This window comes from Trachurus japonicus, chromosome 18 (genome assembly GCF_045865225.1).
Source record: "Trachurus japonicus isolate A0001 chromosome 18, Traja_1.0".
In the NCBI taxonomy this organism is placed as follows: domain Eukaryota; kingdom Metazoa; phylum Chordata; class Actinopteri; order Carangiformes; family Carangidae; genus Trachurus; species Trachurus japonicus.
The window spans coordinates 9532734-9556163 of record NC_140924.1 but is presented as its reverse complement, the minus strand read 5'-3'; the positions used below and the strand labels follow the sequence as shown (position 1 = coordinate 9556163).

The 23430-nt window shown below is 39.7% G+C and overlaps 2 protein-coding genes across 2 annotated transcripts in view; one reads left to right on the top strand and one right to left on the bottom strand.

The window, feature by feature from the left end:
• The window catches only part of LOC146968657 (uncharacterized), a 29094-nt gene extending 16241 nt beyond the window's left edge, over positions 1 to 12853 (bottom strand). Inside the window, exons 1-4 of the mRNA XM_085759620.1 lie at positions 12419 to 12853; positions 6566 to 6602; positions 2253 to 2293; positions 1102 to 1225 (exon numbers count right to left, since the gene is read on the bottom strand). Coding sequence (XP_085615746.1) covers positions 1102 to 1225; positions 2253 to 2293; positions 6566 to 6602; positions 12419 to 12512 — 296 coding nt within the window. The 5' untranslated portion in view covers positions 12513 to 12853. The remainder of the gene's footprint in view (positions 1 to 1101; positions 1226 to 2252; positions 2294 to 6565; positions 6603 to 12418) is intronic.
• An 8128-nt stretch (positions 12854 to 20981) lies between these two features.
• Positions 20982 to 23430, top strand: part of LOC146968656 (FHF complex subunit HOOK-interacting protein 1A-like) — a 27281-nt gene continuing 24832 nt past the window's right edge. Inside the window, exons 1-2 of the mRNA XM_085759510.1 lie at positions 20982 to 21200; positions 22594 to 22837. Coding sequence (XP_085615636.1) covers positions 21096 to 21200; positions 22594 to 22837 — 349 coding nt within the window. The 5' untranslated portion in view covers positions 20982 to 21095. The remainder of the gene's footprint in view (positions 21201 to 22593; positions 22838 to 23430) is intronic.

The following is a 23430-nucleotide window of genomic DNA, read 5'->3' as shown; positions in this document are numbered from 1 at the left end:
TTAAAGCTCCTTCAAAATAAGGCAGATGTTGCTATCCAAGTTCCTTCAAAATAAAGGCAGATGTTTCTATCCAAGTTCCTTCAAAATAAAGGCAGATGTTGCAATTAGAGCTCCTTCAAAATAAATGTAGATGTTCCCATTAGAGCGCCTTCAAAATAAAGCTAGATGTTGCTATTAGAGCACCTTCAAAATAAAGCTAGATGTTGCTATTAAAGTTCCTTCAAAATAAAGCTAGATGTTGCTATTAAAGTTCCTTCAAAATAAACCTAGATGTTGCTATTAAAGTTCCTTCAAAATAAACCTAGATGTTGCCATTAGAGCTTTTTCAAAAATAAAGGTAGCTGTTGCTATTAGACCTCCTTCAAAATAAAGCTAGATGTTTCCATGAAAGCTCTTTCAAAATAAAGCTAGATGTTGCTATTAGAGCTCCTTCAAAATAAAGGCAGCTGTTGCTATTAGAGCTCCTTCAAAATAAAGCTAGATGTTTCCGTGAAAGCTCCTTCAAAATAAAGCTAGATGTTTCCATGAAAGCTCCTTCAAAATAAAGGCATTTCTATAAGAGCTCTGTCAAAATAAAGCTAGATGTTGCTATCAGAGCTTTTTCAAAATAAAGGTAGATGTTGCTATTAGAGCTCCTTCAAAATAAAGCTAGATGTTTCCATGAAAGCTCCTTCAAAATAAAGGTAGCTGTTTCTATTACAGCTTCATTGCTAATGCACTAATTCAAATGAGCTTAAGTCACACACAAAAATGAAAACATGAAGAAATTCAGCTTTTTTCTTTTGCACATTTCCCCTCTCCGGTCCACCATGTGTCCACCAGGTGTTCAGGTAAGGTAACGTTTAAGCCCTTAAAAACAAAACATCCTGTACTTTTTTTTTTTTATCTCCTGGGTCTGAAGCAACAAGGAGCTCAGGGAGAAGTTTATAAATGTTTATGAGCCGGAGAAGAGCGAGGATGTGAGGGGGCGATGACCCGACAGCCCATCAGGTCGATTACCTCGCAGGACGAGGTCGAGTGTTTTCTGCAGCATCAACATCACGAAGCTTCACTCTGTGAGGTCTGAGCTCTGTTTTATGATATGATATAACAGTGTCTCACCTCCTGTCTCTCTCTCTGTCTCTGTCTCTTTCTCTTTCTCTGTCTCTCTCTCGTTCCCTCTCTCTGTCTCGGTCTCTCTCTCTGTCCCTCGGCGTCTCGGAGAGGGACGTCGTCCTGGTGGAAGCTGAAGACAAAACAAAACAACAACAGAGTGAAGCTCACGTCACGTCAGTTTGTTTTCCTGCTTTAAAAGTTATTTATGTGAGAATACAAATCAGGTTTTAAAACAAGAAAACAACCACTTTACAAACCTCTGCTTCATCCAAACCAACAAAACTTTATTTATAACTCTAGAATATGACTAAATGAGAGGGCAGACATCTTGGGTTTTTTTAGTGAATTTTATGTGACGGCGCAGCTGTAACCAGACTCGACTGGACTTGACCTCTTTTCTACCGTAGTTACGCAACATGAAAACAACTGTTTAGCTGAATAAATCACAACAACATTTACATTTCATCATAATATTACATTATTTAACATCTAAAACTTTATGTTTTTGATATTTTTACATGAATGTGTCAGCAATAATATGAATGAGACTGTTTTTTTTGCATAAAGCTGCTGTTCCAAGAGGTTTTAAAGAGGAACTTTATAGTTATAAAAGATCTGAGCTTTTCCTCCAGCTGGATTTTATTTCCCCACAGAAAAGGTCAATACGCATATTTTCTATCTTTAAAAATAGAAATACGGGGGGAAAAAAACTATTTTTTCCAGGCAACAATTCAAATGTTCAGATTTTTTTTATAAACTTTCTTTCCTCTTTCAGTTTGGACTCTCAGATATTATCACATTGATCTTTATTCTCTTCATGCAGCTTCCAAACAAACTCAGTTTACTGTTGAAGTTTTTTTCATATTCGAAGCAGCTCGGTTGTTATTGTACATTCTTCAGTTTGATTAATTCTCCCTGATATTCGCTGATACGTCCAGTCTGATTAACGTTTATTCTGCAGGGCGCCACCGTGAAGGGAGTCTGATTAGTATCGATCAGGTTTTCATTGGCTTCAATCCACCGATCAGTTCTGGTTCAGCCGCTACTGAAGGTTTTAAATTGAACCTGGAAGTTTTAATTTCTCATTTTATATTTAATCAAATACTGAATCTGCTCTACGAGAGAAGAAAAAGAAGAGCTGGAGGACGGACACTCACTTCTCTTGATGGCGGCTCTGATGGACGAGAGAGGACCTTGGCTGCAGAGAGAGGGAGAGAGGGAGAGAGGGAGAGAGGGAGGAAGAAGAAAAGGAAAACATGAGTCATATTAGTTCACCTCCATCTCTCTCTCCTTCTGTTTTCCAGTGATAAACATAGCTCGCTCGTCCCACCCAGTCCCTCAGTGTTGGAGCTGCACACATGCAAATTCACATTCACATTCAGATGGTTCGCTGCCTTGCTCGAGGGCAGAGGAGGTTTCGAAAAACACCAAATAAGACGATGAGGGGAGGGGCTACGAGTCGACCGCAGGCCTGTTTTTCGAGGGTAAATTCCCGACATATCTACAGTTTCATTTACATTAGTGCAGCTACACCTCAACTCCTCGTCACAGAGACGAACTGTTTACATCTGAGCATAAGTTTCAGACTCGAATCAACAACTTCACCTCGTTAATATTAAACATCTACAACTAATAGTTCCAGATATTATCACATCTGCTGCAGATGTTGAGTGTCGTCCCAACCTATGATTGTTCTATGCCGGGATCAGACTACTTGTATTTCACGATTGGTAACCGGCATGTCAGATTAAACAATCACAGCGGCGTCAAAACAAACTGTCAATCATGGCAACTGTAGCGCTGTGTGTGATGCTAGCGGTCTTTAGTTTGGACAAAAGAAAGAAAATGAAGAAAAAATTATGGTGGAGCTGTTCTTGTGTCTGGTGAAGAGTAAAGTAGAGCTGCAACAATGAATCGAACAATAATCGATTATTAAATTCATTGTCAACTATTTTGATAATCGAATTATCGGTTTGAGTAGTTTTTTTAAGAAATAAAAGTCCAAATTCTCTGATTCCAGTTTCTTAAATGTGAATATTTCTGGTTTCTTTGTTCCTTTACAACAATAAACTGAGGATCTCTTTGGTTTGTGGACAAAACAAGACATTCAAGGACGTCATCTTGTGGTTTGGGAAACACTGATTGACATTTTTCAACATTTTATTGACCAAACAACCAATCGATTGGTCGATTAAACAATCGAGAGATTAAACCATAATGAAAATCATCTTTAGTTGCAGCCCTAGAGGAAAAGCATGGACTGTCAGTCCTTCAGAGAGAACGTGAGGTACGTTAACGAAGGCGTTCACCTCAAAACCATTACCCTACATTGCGCACATGACGCGAGCTAACGTACAGTAGCTTCAAGACATCATCTGTCATCCTATTGGTCAACGCCAAGGCTCACGTTGTAGGAGATGTCAGACTTTCCATTGGGAAAAGAGAAGAAATAGCCCGCACAACCTCGTTTTGCTCCAGATATTTTACTCTTTCCATTGGGGAAATGGACGTAGAGCTTCCTAGATGCAAAATCGCTGTTCATCATTATACTACACATCCGTTTGTCGTTCCCAATGTCCATAATTGGGCCCGACATTGGAAAATGTGTCGTGTGAACATCAGCCTGAAGTCGTGCAGTCTGATCCTAGCTGTACTGGACTCAACCCAGATACACAAACAAAAACCTTGCTCAACATCTTGGGGCTGAACTCTCCGTTTGGCTTTGAATCTGAAACAGTCAGATTTGTTCTTTTTAACAGTGGGAACGGGACACAGAGATAGAAAAACAAAACAAGTGATGGTGGTTTTTCCCCTCAGAAACACAGGAAGAGTTTAAACCGACTTCCTGCAGGTGAAAGAGTGAAACATCCTCTTTGTATCCCAAAGGAGAAAAAACCTGCTGAAACTTCCTTGGACCTCTGAAACGTCTAAATACTTTTAAGTTTTAAGTCAGAGGCCGCCTTGACTAAACAGTTTCCTCCTTTGTGGTTTGCAAAATGTTGTTTTTCACATTCAGCACATTCTTTATATCTATAAAAAAGAAAAAACATCCAGAGCAGATTTTCCTGTTCGTCAGATTCCCAGACTTCACCTGTCTGAAACCAGAACTGTCCAAATGATTCAGAGATGATCCAAGAGGTTCGAAGCCAAGTTCTTTTCTGTTTGAACGGAAAAGTTGCTGTTGTTGCTAGGCAGAGTAGGAATGGGAGCCAGACTCACCAGGACGACAGGAGGAGGTCAGACGTCTTTCAGCCGCTATTTCTTTCTTTCTTTCCTTCTTTCTGTCTGTCTTTTTAATTGTGGAACCGTTTTCTTGTCTTTCCCTGTGTCTTTGTCTCTGCTCAGCTCCTTCTGTCTCTCCAAACCATCAACACACACATGACTCACCCCTGACACTGCCCAAACACACACACACATGCTTTGATGGAAAGAAAAAAAAAACCAATCCTATCCTCCTTTTTCCATCATCACTGATAAACAAAACAAAAACACTGAGAGAGACTCGGTTAAATAACATTTAGTAGATAAAGTCTGGGGTTTTTTGAGACTCTGAGGTGTTAATTTGAACCTGATGGTCATTTTTCAGACTTGCTGAGTGTTTATTTTGTGAACACTGTGTCCCTCTATTTCTTTTTCTGTGTTTGGTTAATGTTGTCATGGCTTTTCCGTTTGCCCCATTACATCATTTTGGGGTGTGTGCGACTGCCGGTCGGGTCCAGCAGTTAAAGGCAGAGGCCGACGTAAATCACAGCTAACTAACTAACTACCTACTAATATACAGCCGGACCAGGAGGTGGGTTAATGAGGCGAACATCAGAGGGTGTGATAATTCACACAGACGGGATTCATACTTGGTCGCACAAATGTAAAGTGACAGAAGTAATTCAACCATAAAAAAGGGGCTTAAAGGTTCCCTGTGGTGTTTCTGACCACTAATGAGTCCTTAATGTATAAGCTCCATACATAAGTAGATGTTTGTGTTAAAGCTCCATACAGTATAAAGGTAGATGTCTGTATTAAAGCTCCATACAGTATAAAGGTAGATGTTTATATTAAAGCTCCATACAGTATAAAGGTAGATGTTTATATTAAAGCTCCATACAGTATAAAGGTAGATGTTTGTGTTAAAGCTCCATACAGTATAAAGGTAGATGTTTGTATTAAAGCTCCATACAGTATAAAGGTAGATGTCCATGTGTAGTGTGATTATAAAGCAGCTCTAGGTTCTATATTAATACTGTTAAAGTATCAAAGCCTCAGTCCACAGAGAAATGCACACAGCCTGTATTCAGAAACTGAGCCTTAAAACCAGCCGTCAGGACTTCCTGTCACTTTGTGATGTCACAACAAAGCCCCGCCCCCTCACCACCTGGACCCACCACACAACACTGGAGGATTTGGTTTCTCTGAGTGTTTTATTCTGAAATCTGCTCTATTTTTTATTGGCTCACTCAGAAAACAAGTCAGTCAATCAGAAGAGAAGCTCAGAGCCTCCTCTCTTGTGATTGGCTGACACCAACCTGTTGTTACTAGAGCTCCAGAGAGGAGCTGAGAAAGGAGATGGGAAAAACTACACTGAGATGGTTTTTGGTTCTTTAAACAAAAAATACATCTGATCCATATCATATCTATGTCTCTGATCTACAGTGTTTAAGTTGTTAACATCTCTTTTTTCTATCTATCTATCTATCTATCTATCTATCTATCTATCTATCTATCTATCTATCTATCTATCTATCTATCTATCTATCTATCTATAACTGCAGTTCACAGCTGTCTGAGTCAGTGGATCAGCTCTCAACATGTGTTTTGCTTAAGGTGAGGAGCTGAGAGTAATTACCGGACTGAGGTCAAACCTCCAGCAGAGAAAACACCTCAAGAACCCTGATGTGGAAAAAGGAAAACCCCATAATCTGAGAGACTTCCCTTTCTTAATTAATCACTTACGCTGTTAACAACCTTTTTTTTTATTCACAGTCTGCTGCTTCGTCAACGTTTCACAACCTCCTTATAATAATCCTTTTTGTTTCTCTGGTTTAAGTGAAATAAAGTCAAACCGAGGCTCAGTTTTCTCCCCAATAAACAGACACACACTCAAGTCTTTTAAACCCCGTGACTTCTCCGGCTGGTTGCCATGCCAACCGGCCAACAGCCAAAATACTTTCAGGAGTGTGTCACACCAAGAAAAACCAAAGGAGAAGGGGAAGGGGAGGGAAAAAAGTAGCAAGTCTGCAAGGAGGATACTGAAGAAAACTGTCCCGATAAGCACATGTGTGTGACTACGTGAAAACATCTGTCCGTCGGTTCCACAACAAAACATCTGTCACGACACGCTGACATCAAAGAGGTCGGACTCATTACCTGGATTCATGCTGACCACGAACACCTTGGTACACATGGGTCACATTTAACACACACTTACTTATGTTGGCCAAACTGATGAGACCAAGAGGAAAAAGAAAAATCTTACCTGTGACGATGCTCAGGCTTTCGTCTGTCGGGACGTCCTGCAGAGACAGAAAGACCGACTGTAAAATAAATGTCCTCGACTTGTTTTCTTGTATTTAGATTCCTTGTTGCTAAATGATCTAAACCAGATCACTTCTTTCTCTCTCTCTCAAATCATGTTGTAGCAGCGGTTCTTTATTCATTAAGTCGAACCACAGAGAGGTGGTGGTGACGACCAAAAGCTGCAGTAAACTACAACCAGAGGGTCTCGATGAGCAATTGTCTTTTAGGACTTGTTGACTTGACAAACCCCTCAATCGGTTCCAGTTGTTTCCAACCAACAGATGTTTTAGTCTTTGAGAGTCAGGACCTTACACAGTCAAAAAAATAAAAACACAACTACACTAAAACAAATATGGACGACAACGGGCAGCTAACAGATAGAGACGTCTGTTCTCAAAAGGCCCAAAAAAGGACGGAAAGAAGCTTTTAAGCTGTTTGACGTCATTAATTGCCAATGTCAATGGCATTTAGACAAAATGTGCTTCAAAATAAACTGAAAAATAACAACCAGGAAAGACTGTCTGAAGACTTGAGACCAAGATCTTTAGGACCACTTAGTGTATGGTTTTTATCTTTCAACACCCACTGATCCAGACTCATCACACCCCATCTGTCCCAACCCGTCATAGAACTTCCCCCAGTTTTAGTTAAGACTTGTTGTCTCATGATAATACTGCAAGGCTTTAAGGTCTGCTTTCTATCTTTCACATATTTATGTCTCCATTTAGAGTTTGCATCTTACCTCCCTCCCTCTGCTGACTCAGCATTTCAGCTCTGTTGAATGACGTGGTCTGTAAAGTTGTGCAGACAGTGGACCTTTGACTTAAACTGCACTCTCAAATAGCAAAAACTGATTATTTTTCTAAGATTTGTCAGTATAGGTTATTTTTTTTCTTTTAAATTCAATTATGTTGTAGTTCTAGAGAGAGTTAAAGCCCATTTACATCTACAAAAGGATTGAAAAAGTCTTCTTTTAATACAGACACTCGTGTCCTACTGAAACAGGTCGTCATTCAGTCATCTGGTGATGAAGCATCGGAAAAGAAAAACCAAAAGAAACAAGAACAAATCAGTTTCTTACACTTCAAAAGACGGACATTGTTGAAATTAACAATTTCACATAAAAATCCTATGATAAAATGAAAAACACATGTAGCCTCATTGGCCTAGTTGTTAAACTGTCGCTATGTGGGTCAAAACCAGAAAAAGCCATAAAGTTTAGAGTGACTTTTAACATCGCAGTGACAAACTTTTGGGGTTTTTGAACAGTCTTTGACACATGAAGTGGTGCTTTTGATGTTTTCATTGTTTGGAAAGGACAAAGGAAGAAGAGGAACTGCTAATCGCACAAAGAAAACTCCTCAATAAAAAAATAAAAAAAACTACATCAAAGTAAAGTCCAGGACAGAGGACGTCCCCTGCCCACACTGGACTGACGGTCAGGTGACCACCACACCGACGCCGACAGAAAAGCTTTTGTCCTCACCTCAACTCCCTGTCATCACCTTCCCAAGGTGAAGAAAGAAAGGAGAAAGAAAAAGAGGGAAAGGAAAAGACAGGACTCGTCTTTTTCTGTCTGTGTTTGCATTTTCTCATTTCCTACCTCCTTTCCTCTCCTTCTCCACACACCTTAAACTGATCTCAGGTCAGCTTGGCTCCCTGTGGCGTCCGGAGAGCCTGAACGTTGACGTCTTCGGGAAAACGTCTGCCAGCACTTCCTTCTTTCCTCCGCTTCTCTTCCTTCCTTTCTTGCTATTCCAAAAAAGTCTAAATTTCTTCCTCTTTTCTTTCCTCTGCTCCGTCCACTTCTTCTCTCTACTCTCTCCTTCTCTGCAGCTCCCGACCGGACCGCCCGTCCGTGCTGGCCCGGCTCTCCGATTGGCCGACAGCACACGCGAAGCGAGGCCGTGATTGGCTGCTGCTGGATTCTGCTGGAGTCATCAGGAGTTTTAATACTTCCAGATGTTTGTCCTGCAGCAGGGCTGGCTCAGCGCTCAGCGCTGCCGCTGCGCTCAAACATGCAACTGCACAGCGCAGCACATTTCCCTCGGAGGTGGTCGTCTGTTGGGGTTTGTCCTTTGACCCCAGGAGGTCAGAGGTCACAGGTCGGAGATAGGAACTGAAGGGGATTACTACACCAGGGTCATTAGAGCAGACTTTACTCCCTTAAAGGTGCGGTAATCAATAATTTATAGATACTATACTGACTGTAGATACATAAAGGATTCACATCTCATCACCTGATGTTTTTTAGGTCTTCCTTCCTACTCCCTTTCCAGCATGTTTAGACTGTTGATGAATAGAATTTATAAATTTTATTTGTTTTCTATTACTATTTGTTTTGTTTTTGTGTTTTTTTTGTTATTTGCTTTGTCTTCTGTCAGTCTCTTTTTAAAGGGATAGTTCACCCAAAATTGAAATTTCACTGTCTACTCCCCCTCATGTCGACTAAGGGCTGGGAGAAGTTTCAGAGTCCTCCGTGGCTTCTCTGAGTTACAGGGGTTACTTGTTTGTAGCGGAGGCTCCTCTTCCCGGTTCGTCCGCTACAAACAAGCTTGAAATATAGACTTATTTAATTTTTTTTGGTACAATTTTGCATTTCGGGGCTTCAATACAAGACGGACATTACATACGAGCAGCATGGAGGTATTTGGATGTTTTTTGGTGTGTCTTTTTGTTCTCGGCGTAGCAGTGCATGTCCATATAACGGTTGCAAATGGATACCAACTGTCTTCGTAACAAAAAGACACACCAAAAAACATCTAAATACCTCCATGCTGCTCGTATGTAATGTCCGTCTTGTATTGAAGCCCCGAAATGCGAAATTGTCCCGAAAAAAATTAAATAAGTCTATATTTCAAGCTTGTTTGTAGCGGAAGCTCCTCTTGGTCCTGGTCCGTCCAACTCAGTGCGATTACTGACGCCAGTGCAAATCAAGCTTTAAATATAGACTTATTTAATTTTTTTCGGAACAATTTTGCATTTCGGGGCTTCAATACAAGACGGACATTACATACGAGCAGCATGGAGGTATTTGGATGTTTTTTGGTGTGACAGTTGGTATCCATTTGCAACCGTTATATGGACATGCACTGCTACGCCGAGACCCCCTGTAACTCAGAGAAGCCACGGAGGACTCTGAAACTTCTCCCAGCCCTTAGTCGACATGAGGGGGAGGAGATAATGAGTGAAATTTCAATTTTGGGTTAACTATCCCTTTAAACGACTGTACTTCTTCAAAATAAAGGCTTAAATAAATAACTTGGTTCCGTTTGGTACAAATTTGCTGTTGTTTCAAGATAAAGGTACATTTGTATTTCAAATTAAAAGAATGGACAAATCTTGTGTTGCTCATTTCTAAAGGTTAAACTCAAGTTATTTTTTCTTTCCACAAAATGATGCTACATTTTAAGTTCTGAATACTCTTTGTCACAGGGAAATGTTTGAACCATTTGAACCCTGTGACTATCGGACTGCCTGGTTGGAAATCTTTGCCTTTTATCAGAGGAACAATGGGACGCTCACATGTGACATTCATCACCTGTCACAGTAAGTGGGTCACTTTGCCGTGGGAATGTCTGAAAACTTTTAAAAAGGTAGTCTGAAGGCGTTTTATTACCTCATTAAAAGAGATTAGTGGATAATTATCACCTAAAACAATCAATTAGTTTCCACTTCTTGCCTTTTTTTTTTTTTACTGCCTTAGTTCACTCTTGTTTTTCTGCAGTAACTTCCAATGTTTTGATTTGGGCAGCTGCTCCCGAAGGCTGACGAGAGTCTGACGACGTCAAACCTTTTGGGAAACAACCGAGCTCAGATGCCAGAAGAATTGATCACAGATTGTTCAGACCAGAGGAGCTGCGGTTGCTCTCCAGCGTTACGGATTTGATGTTGTTGGTTTGCGTCCACATATTTCCTATGATTCCCAATTAGATTTCCTCCATGGTGCAAAATATTTTCATCTCTTTGGAATCAAAACACTCCTCTTAAGCTCAAAACCAATAAATAATAATAAAAAAAAACCCACATTTGAAACACATTTGGTGAGAACTTGGTGACCTCAGCTCGCCGACATCACATGCCTTGCACAACACCAGCTGACTTCGACTGTGAGCAACACATGCTCCCAGATCTGTGTTTTTTACCACATTACGAGTGTTAGATGATGAAGTAATGCTAATTGCCCGGAGGATGTCTTTGTTGTTGTTATTGGACAGCGGTAAATATTGGCAGCTGTTGCTGAAACCAAAGAGCTTGGATGCGATTCTCACTGAGGAAGCCAACTGGTTTTGGTTTTCTGCCTCTAGGAAAGAAGGAAACGCTTTATTTTGAAGGCGAACTTGAATCTGAAATGTCTGTTTTTCCCTCTCTTTGCTCAGCCCGTATTGTTATTGCACTGCACTTCCCCGTCAGGTCAACCGTCACTTAATATCACCCGTCAACTTCCTGTTTCTTTTTCACCTGTTTAGTCCAAACAAACTGACATCAGCAAATCCTAAAAGACCGTTTAGAGTCGACTGGTGCGTCTTCATCTGGCCTGTTGTTGGAGGTTCGACAGATTTTCTATTGACACTTTAAAAATATACAATAAAAACTGGAAGGACACAAACTGTTTTGAGGAAATGAGGAAAAAAAAGCTAGAAGATAAAACAGGATAATGACTAAAAAATCAATAATCAACTCTATGTCCACAGTCTTTCATGAAAAACATCTGACGGAGTGCGTTGAAGTTATGCTGTCATTTTTCCAAATAAAACAAGGATGTCACCCAACTGGATTTTGTGGGATTACACAAACACACACACACACACACACTTAGAAAGAACAGCCTTGAGAAGTCAAGACATGTTAAATTATTACGTTGTGTTTGCCTCAATGAGACGGAGACAGAGAGAGAGACACAACAAGACAAAGAGGGAGGACTTGTACACTAAATTAATGGTTGTAAGTCTTGGCACAGGCCTGCACCATTATATCCAACTGGGAATGTTATGTGTGTGTTTGAGAAAGTGTGTGTGTGTGTGTGTTCATAACTCCACGTGTGAACTTTGCCCCAAATGATGAGTGTGTTCACTGGTTGATATGAGGATTTATGGCTCTGGCTTTGAGCAAGTTCCACCCAGTAGAAAAGCTCCTCTTTAATTATCTGTCATTATCCTTCTGTAACAGCTAATTTGTCAAAATATTCATAAGATTACTGTAGGCCGAATCAGTAAAGGATGACCCATTTGTTTTAAGTCCATGAAGTTTCTTCAAACCCCTAATCTGTATGTGAAAGCAAACTTTCTACACTTCTATTTGGATTTTCTTTAGTCTCTACAAAACTGAAATGCAAACATATTAACTTTGGTATAAACTTTTTTCATGTTGCAGACTATTTTATAGCTCTAAATTGTTCATTTTCTATAATAAACCATACAGTTTCTGGTCATCTGAGTCCAGCCTGAACTTTCTATATACATATAAATAAGCAGTTTTATCAGTTCTATGAGAGATTTTACAGGCATGCTACAAATATCACAGAAAAGGGAGTTCCTCGACTTCCCACTGTGGCCAACAGGACCGCAAATGTACCACAGAAACACACACACACAAAAACAATACAATCTATTTTAAGCTTCGACATTTTTCTGCTATCTGTAGATCAGTAGTTTCAGGTGAAGTTTTCTTATTTCCGCTGTTTAACTAACCAACAGATTGGTGACAACTACTTTCCCCAGCGTGTATCAATGGATATAATCGATATCAGGTGTCAAACAGGTGAAATATGTTCGTGTTTTCCGGTGTTTTGTTTTGTTTTGTTTTTCTTTACCGTTCGGCTGCCGTCGCACCACTTGTTCACGCGTGGTGGTGGTGGTTTCCCTCATCATGTTTTCCTCGTCTTCCTCCGACCGAGCCTCGGCCATTTCTGTCGTCTTTTTTAATGTTTTCTCCTTCGTTATCCTCTCTTCCCCTTCGTCTCTGATGATGGGAAAATGGAGCCGGGTGGTCAGAGCAGCAGAGACAGCGGCATTATTCCTCCTCCTCCTCCTCTTCCTCCTGTTACATCCACCACCACCACCACAACTCGGAACAAGTTCACCGGGACACCGACAACTTCTACGCCGCCAACGGCCGCTCGAATCCCCGCTAACGGCCGCTCGGTCGGTCGGTCGGTGCTCCGGAGGCTTGACACGGTGGTTTAAAGCGCTCGCTGTGTGTTATTGTGAAAGACAATACTTGTCGTTGTGCTGTTGGGTTTCGGTTGAAGAGTTTTGTCTGTTCCCTCCCTCCTCTCCTCCTCCTCCTCCTCCTTTCCCTCTCCCTGGCTGCGAGCTCGCGATACGGACGGAGCCGACGCCGCCGCACGCCGCACGCGCTCCGGCAGCGTGACGTCACGAAAATGAGGAGAGGAGGGGTAAAAGTTTGTTTTTTTTTTTCATCCGAAGAAAGCAGGGTGACAGGTTGGTAGTTGGCGATATTGTTTCCGTGGCAACAAACGTCCACAAAGATGAGAGGGGGCAAAAAAAAAAAAAAATGGAGGGGAAAAAACAAACAAACAAGTTTTTGGTGACAGGTCTGGTGTCTTTTTGAAAGACTCAAAGTTGGAATTTCTCTTAAATAACCTCATAATATTGGCAAAATATTAATTCATGTACATTTCTAAATGTAACCCCATTGTTTTCTATTCTAAGAGCTCTCTATTTTTTGTGACTCACTCAAAAATATTAAGTCCAAAAATGCACAACGTCTATATCAGCATTTATTTGATCTCTCCCTTCATCAGACCCCAGAAAACTGTATGATATATACATATATGATCCTAATTTTCTATGTTTGTAAATTTCATTTACCTTCTTTGTATTAAATATCTATTTATTTTATTTTACTAATTTTACAAAAAGACACAAACTTAAAGGGATAGGCCTAGTTCAATATTTTTGGCAAATTCGCCTATCGCCATTAAAGTCATAGGAGGAAATACACAATCCAACAACTCCAAAACACTCTCGTGGAGAAGTTCCTGCACATTCACCACGCTATGAAATAATCATGTAACATTACGAGACTGAGTTGTTTTCCAGGCAAATGCAGCCAGAACTACATTCAAGACCCGGCTGCTTGGCAGAGTGATTTCAAAAGTGCAAGTAGTTCCCAGTATTTGCTTCATGTGTCGTAATGTGACATAATAATACATGATTGTTTCATAGCGTGGTGATTGTGCAGGTCACAACTTCTTATTATGGCAATAGGCGAATTTGCCAAAATGTTGAACCATCCCTTTAAAAAGAGAGTAGGGTGACAGGTAGTTGGCAACGTTATTTTCTTGGCAACAAGATCAAGAAATGGCGACAAAAAGACACAAACTGACTATAAGAGACAACAAATGAGCTCAAAGTGTTGCAAAACAACCACAAAATCTGCAAAAATAACTACTAACAGAACAAAATGACAACAAAGAGACAGAAGACGATGATAAAAAAGACACAAACTGATTTTAAGGAACTCAAGGGACAACAAATTACCTCAAAGTGACACAAAATCTGCAAAATGACTACTAAGAGAACACAATGAGACAAACAAAGAGACAGAAGACGACGAACACAAACAGATTTTAAGAGACAGAGAAAATACAGCCGGCGAAAGATGGAAAATAACCACTGAGAGAGAAAAACTGACGACTCAAAGACACAAATAAATCACAGTGGACACGAGACAACCACAGACAGACACAAAACGGTCAAAGAAAGATGGAAAATGACCGCAAAGAGACACAAATGTACCGTACAAAACAATTACTAATTCTCAGAAATTACAACAAAGAGAAACCAGTTGATCTTGAAGGACAGAAAATGACCACGGATGGAAAATGACCACAAAAAATGCATAATAATAACCTCGTAAAGAAATAATAACTTCTTGAAGACGTAAATTGATCACAAGGGACACAAAACGACAAGGAAAAATCCTTAAATTGACACAAAACAAGTCACATAGACACACTAACTGATACTAAGGGACATAAAATGACCGCTAACAGTCAAAACCTCAGTAATTTTACTCTACATGAATGAATTGAGCAAACCATATGCACAATAACACACTAATTCCAACAAAGGGAAGTCTATTTCACATGCAATATATTGAAAATGACATAAAACTAGAATAAAGCAGCAGCTCATATTATTACATGACAAACACAACACAGAGTAATAACAGAAGCAGGGAGTGACTCAGACTCAGAACGATGGTGTTGAAAACATCACAAGGCAGATCGTGTAGGAATGTAAACAGTGATCAGCAGGTTTAGACAAGTAGGACACTCTTAAGATAATGTTTTTTCATTATAACATTTGGCTCCCAGTGAAAAACAATTCAGTAGTCTGCATTATTCTTTGTTATTCTTTTGTTTTTGACCTTTACCTTGAACTCTGCTAAGACTTTAGCCTTTACTTGTAGTTGCAGTGTTTTATCCACTGGGCGGCAGCACTGACCTCTGGATGGAAAGGTCTGATGTTATATACATGTACATATGTTGTCTATAAATCCTGAATTAACACTAAAAACATCTGTTTTTGACATCATATTTGATTGGTTTGGATGATTTGTACGTTTTTTTGTTTGTTTTGTCCATTGTTGATTGATCCAGAGATTATTTTCTCAGTTAACTGATTCATTGTTTGGCCCTTTACCTCACAAACAGTGTAAAACCCCAAAATATCAAATTGGAGTGAATAAATCACATTTATTTGCCAAAGAAACATTACGTATATTATCAAAAAGTCAATATTCACCTGCTCAATGACTGGTCATTTGTCAAAAGTGTATTTAACATCAAATTGGGTCATTTTATTTAAAACAGATCTGTGTGTGTGTGTGTGCGTTGGAGTTGACCCACATGACCTGTGTGTATTGTTCTAACAGCAGATTAACAGCTCCTTCTGTCCTTTACCGCCAGCCGTTAACCTGCGTTTCCACGGTGATTAACAAAGCCTCGTTAACAGCACCTCACAGCAGGAGGGGGCTACACTGTGTATGTGTGTGTGTGATCTATCTATCAGATTGTGGGGCACAAATCTGTTCACAGTCACCGTCCTACGCATTATAGATTTCACGCATGTAGTAATTTAACCAATTTAACACACAAACTATGCAATTTTGTTCTATCTAAGTATATTGTATATGATATTAATGATCATTTGAAGTACTTTATATTGTAATTTTGTAGTTTCTATCATCTCATTTTCAACTGTTAAATTCAGTAGCCTATTAGGAATATCTTATCACTCTGTTTTAATGAGGATTATTTATGAATATATTCTTATAGATTGTTTATGGATGACTTTTTATTATTATATAACATTTAAATTAGTTATTTCAGTCACTTATTTCCATTAATGTATTGTATTTTAAGGGTTTTGAGGGAGCAGGGGTAAAGTAGCCTACATTTGATTGCATTGACAGTTGTGAAAATAATGTAAATGAATAAACTTGAACTTTATCTTTACTTTAGTTATTAATTTTATCTTTTATATATTTTCCATTTTACTTTGAATCTTTATCCTTTGTCATGTTTTCTATGTGAAGTCTCTGTACAGTAGCCTAGACTTTGAATAGTCCTACTGTATGAAACGTGCTGTGTCAATAAAGCTTCCTTGTTCTCCCTCTCTCTCTCTCTCGGTTGGGGGCGGGGCTTAGCGGCTTTGTGGGCGTGGCCCCGCGGTTGCCTAGCAGCCAGCCGCAGTGATTGACATCTGAGCGGCTTAGAGCCTCAGAGACGGAGAAAAACTGTGTCTGTAGTCTGACTCCAGACTCAGACGACAACAACGAGTCCTCACGACGAGAAACGACGGGATTTTAATTTATTTTTTTATTTATTTGTTTTTTAAAATCAGTTTCCTGTCGAAGTTTGGAGCCACTTTGATTTTGTTTCTGTTTTCAGGAGGAAGGAGGAGCAACAATTAGAGAGACAGAGGTAAGACCCGGCACAGGTGGAAAACACTGTGAGAAACCATCACTAATAATATATAACAACTGCCTATTGATCAGTTAATATGTAACAGTAATAAAGTTAATATAGAGGCCCTAACATATAGAATAAACAGCAAATAAGCTTTCAGATTAAAGTGAAGCAGGTCAAAGATGGCTGCACTGAAGTAAATAACTAGAATAAGACATAATAGAATAGATTAGGAAAGTAAAATAGATCATATATTGGTTAAATGTGTATTATACTGAATAAATACAAAGTAAAAACTGGAAAAAAGAGGAAAAACTGAGTTTTTAGACATAAACAAAGCACTGTTTTCTACTCTACTTTATTCTATTGATTTGGTATTTTATCTATCAGGTGTGTGTGTGTGTTGTGCTGAGTAATGCTGGTTCATCTGTGAGGTGTGTGTGATGTAAGAAGTGCTAAGAAGGTGTTACATCCATGTGCTCACTCTCTCAGCTCGGTGACCCTCACTGACCTGTGGTGCGTTCAAGTGCGTGTTCAGAGCTGGCTTTTATTTATTTATTTGAACAGTGGTGCATTCATGTGCAAAACGCTGTACTGTTCATAAACTGTCGGAGGATGACACTGAGGAATGAATCCACTCTTCTCCTCTAATTACTCTGCCAATTCACAGATGTCAGAGCGTCAGTGAACGCACCAGCAAGAAGAAATTACAAAGATAAAGTTGTTTTTTTAGAGGAAATCCTCAACTCATCAAATGAGGCTCAGAAAAAAAGTGGAAATCCTGTTTAAGACCTTCCATTGGACAAATTCTGACATTTGAACGCATCACAGTGGACTAATTATCTTTGTTTTGTTTTGTTTTGTCTTGATATTTCAAAAACTAAGTGAGGAAATGAGTAATTATGAAACTAAAGTGCCTCCATTCATGTTTTCTGAGCATAACATACTTCTATATTTGAGCCTATATTTATCTAAACCAGTATAACACGGAAAAAAACCAGTGAGGATGTAACGTACTGTACTGGTCGGGACCTTATTGTTCAGAGTGTTTCCGCCATGATTCTTTATCAGTGACTCTGTTTCCTGTCTCGGTGGCGTCCACTCCGACTCTGACCTCAGGTTACTGAATATATAAATACTTCACCACCACTTAAACACGTGCAGACAAGTTTTTTCACATATAAAACTGATGAAAATGTGATGTTTTTTCTATAAAACTGATTAAAATGTGATGTTTTTTCCCATAATTCAACAGTTCACGGTGAGAAACACTGCAGCTGTGGTCAGAGCAGAAACAACTGTGCAAACACCGACAGTTCAGTCAGTGTGTGTGTGTGTGTGTTGATGTGTCCTTGAACAAGGTGTTTCATCATCATCATCATCATCGTTTAGTTTAAATCTCAATCAGCTAAATGTGAAGAGAATTATAAAACAGGCCAGAAATGAAGCAAACACCTCCACTCAATCTGTGTATGTGTGTGTGTTTGTGTGTGTGTTTAATCCCTGGTTTGTGTGATGGCATGTGACTGTCTGACTTTGAAGGACGGACACACAAACACACACGTACACACACACACACACTGGGATTAAACATCACTGTCTCATCTCAGATTATATCTCTCTCTCTCTTTTTTTGATCCAAACAGGAAATTGAACCAAAGTCCAAGTGTTTGACCTGTGCACGCACACACACACACACACACAAACAGGCGCACACACACACACACACACACACACACACACACACACACACACACACACACACACAAACACACACACAGTCAGATTAGAGGCCCAGATGGTTAAAGCTGGATTTTTTAAAGGGAGTGAGTGTGAACCATACAGTTTACACTCTTTCTCCTTCTTTCTCTCAATTCAATTCAATTCCATTGAAATTCTCTTTATTGGCATGAATGTTACTATGAACTATGTTGCCAAAGTATCAAGAATCAATGAAACAAAACAAATACAACTCACAGAATCAAATATATACAAATAAAAAAGTATTATACTATATAGCCTACCCTATGCGTGTGTGTGCTGTTGCAAGTTGTTATATATAATGAAAAATACAGTTCATATTAAATGATGATAATAATAATAATACATAAAACTAGAAAAAATAGCATTTCCAGCAGGAAATGCGTGTGAATGCTGAAAGCAGCTGAACACTATTGCTGAAGCAATGCTGAATGAGCTGAAGAAATTGATGAATCAATGCTAAATTAGCTGAAGAAAGTGCAAAAGCAATGTTGAAAAAGGCTAATGAAAAAAATATATACAGTTACACTAGACAAAGATAGCATTTCCAGCAGGAAATGCATGTGAATGCTGAAAGTAGCTGAACACTATTGCTGAAGCAACACTGAATGGCAAGTCAAGCCAATTTTATTTGTATTTTTACAAACAGTTTGTCTCAAAGGGCTTCACATGGCATCATAACAACATCGTCTGTCCTTAGATCCTCACCTCGACTGAGGAAAAACTCCATGGAAAACCCTTTTAACAAGGAAAAATTGGAGAAACCTCAGGGTGAGCAACAGAGGAGGGATCCCTCACCCAGGACGGACAGACGTGCAATAGATGTTGTTACAGACAAGAAAACAGCTGAAGAAACTGTTAAAGCAATGTTGAAAAAGGCTAATAAAATATATATACAGTTCATATTAAATTATGATAATAATAATAATACATAAAATGAAGAAATGAAAAACACCAACAACAGTATTATATCTCATCAATAATGGTTGTGATCAGCATCCGTGTGTTTCTCTAGTCTCATGGCAGAGTTGTTACATATTGTGCAGCTAACTTTACAAATTGTGGATTTTCTCCCTGACAGACTTTCAACAGCTCATCACATGTTTCTCTCTCTCTCTCAGGACAACAGGCTTCAGGCTCGCTCGCCCATGCCTCCCCAGCAGCAGCAGTACAGAGGTGTGTATCTCTGTTTCTTGGAGAGCTCAGTGGGAATCTGAGGAATGTCCTGGAAAACGCCCATGCTGCAGGGTGGAGGCTCGGATGTGTTCGCACGCAGTCTCCCTTTTCCTGTTTGGTTGTTGCCGTCGACGACCCTCACTTCCTGTTCCGGCCTCGGCTGTTTTTAGATTTTGGACACAGAGATACAGTAGAGACAGAGAGAGAGAGAGATAAGAGCCTCCTGCTGCGGATTAATATGTTGTTCACTTGAAAGTTGTACGTCAGAAATAAACCTTTGAACGCATCAGGCCGCAGCAGGAGGCTGATCAATACTGATTCATTGGTCCCTCAGTTTAATGATAAATAAATGAAAAATAAATGAATAAAATAAGATAAAATTGGATCATATGTTGAGGATCAACAGAGGTTTTTATAAATTCATCCTGAGGGTTTGAATGGTCGCTACAACATCTGATTTTAATCCACCAGATTGTTTTTATTTTTATATTTAATCCACATAATATAACAAGAAAACAACAACAGCCACAGAATAATGTTGAAATGTCTAGAATTAAATTAAAGAATCTCATATAAAATGTCATATTGCGAGGATTAGGAAGAAGAAAGCTGCCCGCATGCCGTCCTTTGACTTGCCAAAAACTTAGTTTAACTCATGGAGTGCCAAAAACGTAATTTACGTTCTTTCATTATTTTATTTAATTACGAAAATAGACACTCTAACACATGTATTGTTATGTGTGAATTTGGGAACTCTATGATGAACAGAACTGAAATAGATGATGATCAAAAACTCATGAAAACTCATGATCTGGACATTTTAAACATAATTTGGCTTTTGCTGGTTGCTGCATTGGGTCGAATCAGCGCCGCATGCAACTCTCTGCGCCAAACATTGCTGAATAAAACAGCCCATATCTTTAAATCTACTGTTACGGCTTGGTACCACCAGTTAGCGAACACATTCAGCTTCAATCCTGACATAATTTATGTGTGTGTTTTTATGCAAAATATCAGAGAAAAATGAGTTTGACTGGAGCACAGCTGCTCCGCTTTCACCCGCGAGGCTACCGCAGCTCGTAGCCGAACAGGAAGGGGTCTAGCAGTAGTTGTGTTATTGTTGTTTTGTAGCGCCCCCCATGGTGGTTTTGTGAATAGAACAGCAATATTTATCTTACACGAGCCTTTTAACCCAGAAATATAAGTGTCAAAAGAGCGACGGGCACAAACCTTTCATAAAAGACGCTATATCTCCTTTTCTAGAAAACAAGCAGGGATTTTGATAATAACTGGCCACTGTTTAGATTGGGATTTCTCAGGAATGAAGGCATGTAGAAATAAACGGTTTGTCCCCATTGGAAGCAGAAAGTTTCACCTTTCAAACGAGCCACAGTATGTGTCCATAGCTATAATATAGAATACGCTATGGCTCTACAAATATCGTCAATAATGACCGAATCTGAATCCATCTCCTTCCAGGCCGGACGCTGCCTTCACAGCCCAGCGAGAGAGTCTGATGCCCCCGGCCCCGACGTCGGCCACAGCCGCCGCCGCTGCTGCTGCCCACCGCGCCCCCCTGGAACATGCTATAGCCTCCTGACAGCCAATCAAAATGATGGCCTCGGTGGTTGTCGGGGGCAACCGGAAGAAGTCCCTCTCGCTGAGAGGGGTGGACCCGGAGACGTGCATGATCGTGTTCAAGAACCACTGGGCACAGGTAGAGGACTCAGTTTACCAATCGGCTGATCAATCAATCAATCAATCAATCAATCAATCAATCAATCAATCAATCAATCAATTAATTAATCAACTGATCGATCAATTGATTGGTTGACTAATGACTCCTCAGACAGAAGAACTCATGTTACAGTTGTTTTGTTGTTGCTCTTCTTTACTTCTTCTGTCTCTCCAGTCTCTTCAGTCTGTCCTATTTTCTCATAATGGTTGGCAGAGACTCTTTGTGTGTGTGTGTGTGTGTGTGTGTGTGTGTGTGACCCAGACTTTGGCCCTTAAACACAGAGTCCATTTAGAACAAACCTCTCTCTGCACCCGCCAAGAAAACCCCACACACACTCTGTGTCTCTGTGTGCAAGTGTAGTGTGTGTGTGTGTGTGTGTGTGTGTGTAGTGTGTGTGTACCTCGCGTGTAGCAGCAGAGGTCAAAGGTTAACACAAGTCCAGACACAGTGAATTACATTCTTCTCTTTCATTCATCACTCGTTGTTTTATTCCTCACAACAGTGAAGTCTTTGCTGTTTGTTATGGACAATCAATATTTACATTAAAGATGAAATTATACTGATAGAATAATAAATAATATCATCATTTAATTTAATTAAATGTTCAGGAATATCTTGTTTTATTTTGAAGGTTTGTTTCTCTCTGCAGCAACAGGTCCGTGTCAGCCAATCAGAAGAGAAGAGGCTCTCTTCTGATTGGCTGATTGGTTTTCTGAGTGATTGAATAAAAATAGAGCAGATTTCAGGTAAAAACAAACAAAAAAACTAATCCTACCACTCCTTTTGAAAAATGTTTTTCAAGAGTTTTTTCTGGGATGAGCTCCTAGTGGCCATGAGAGGAACTGCACCGTAAAATCCTAAAAACGTTTGTCTTTCAAGGACATTTTAAGATATTTTCCATTAGAAAAACGTGCGGCTTCTTCACGAAATTCCGGCATCCATTCAACTTTTTCATATCATTCATACATACTCAAAATATTCAAACTTTTTTCATTGAAAATGCATTGAAATGGTCTTCAAACTCTTCAAATCTTCTGCTTCTTTGAACTTCATCTACTTCAACATACTTTTACCTACAGACTTTATTCCACTTCTAAAACTTTCACAACACTTCATAGTGATCACATTTCATTCAACTTTTTCATATCTTGTACCATTATTGATCAGTAACCTTTCGAAGTTCATTATTCAGCTCATTCAGCTTCCAGCTTTCAGCATTCACCCGTATTTCCTTCAGGAAATGCATTCTCTAGTTTTTGTTTGTTAGTTTGCTCATTGAGTTAAATCAACAGTTTAGATCAAACCTCAAATGAATCAAAGTCAAAATCGAAAAATACAAAGTAAATATCGTGTTCTCCTTCGCTCTCTGCAGGTGGTGAAGATCCTGGAGAAACACGAGCCGGGTCGCAGCGGTACCGGTGCTCTGAGCTTCCTCTCTGGTCACGGCAGCAGCAGCAGCAGCAGCAGCAGCAGCAGTGGCGGCGGTGGCGGCGGCAGTGGCAGCGGCAGCTCTGGAGCGTTACGCCTCGGTCCGATCCCGGCGGACGAAGCCAGCGCCGTCCAGAACTACGTGGAGCACATGTTGTTCCTGCTGATGGAGGAGGAGGCCGGACAAGGTCAGAGAACAGAGAGAAGATTTTACGTTGCTTCGCAGAAATGGTCGGGGCCAGGCAATTGTAGACAAATTTAGGCAAAATGAGCAAAAAGAGACAAAAAAGGAAGCAATCAGTATTACAGTGTCCACTTTACAGTACATTAGCTGAGGCTTGAAATCACAACCTCTGACACCAAGAACCAACCCTACCTCATGACACCAATTGGCTAGAGGAGAAATCTGGTGTGTGGCTTCATAAGTGAACTAAGCCAGTCACCATGGGGCCTAATTATGACGATACAAACAGCTGTCAAAATGTCAAAAATTCTGTTATCAAGACAAAAATATGATGAATTGCATCTTGACAGCATGGAAACTTTGGTCACTTGTTTTTAACAATAAGTGATTTGCTTCAAAAATGAAAAACAAATCTTTAAAAATGCCATTCTTACATTGACTGCAATTGTTCCCATGACAGCAGAATTCAAAATGTTTTCAAAAATTCAGTTTTTGAGATAAAATTCACCAGACTTCATTCACTATGACTGTAAATTTTAAAAAAAAATCAATAAAATTGAAAATGTATTTAGCAAGAATTGGCTGGTTATGTGTTTA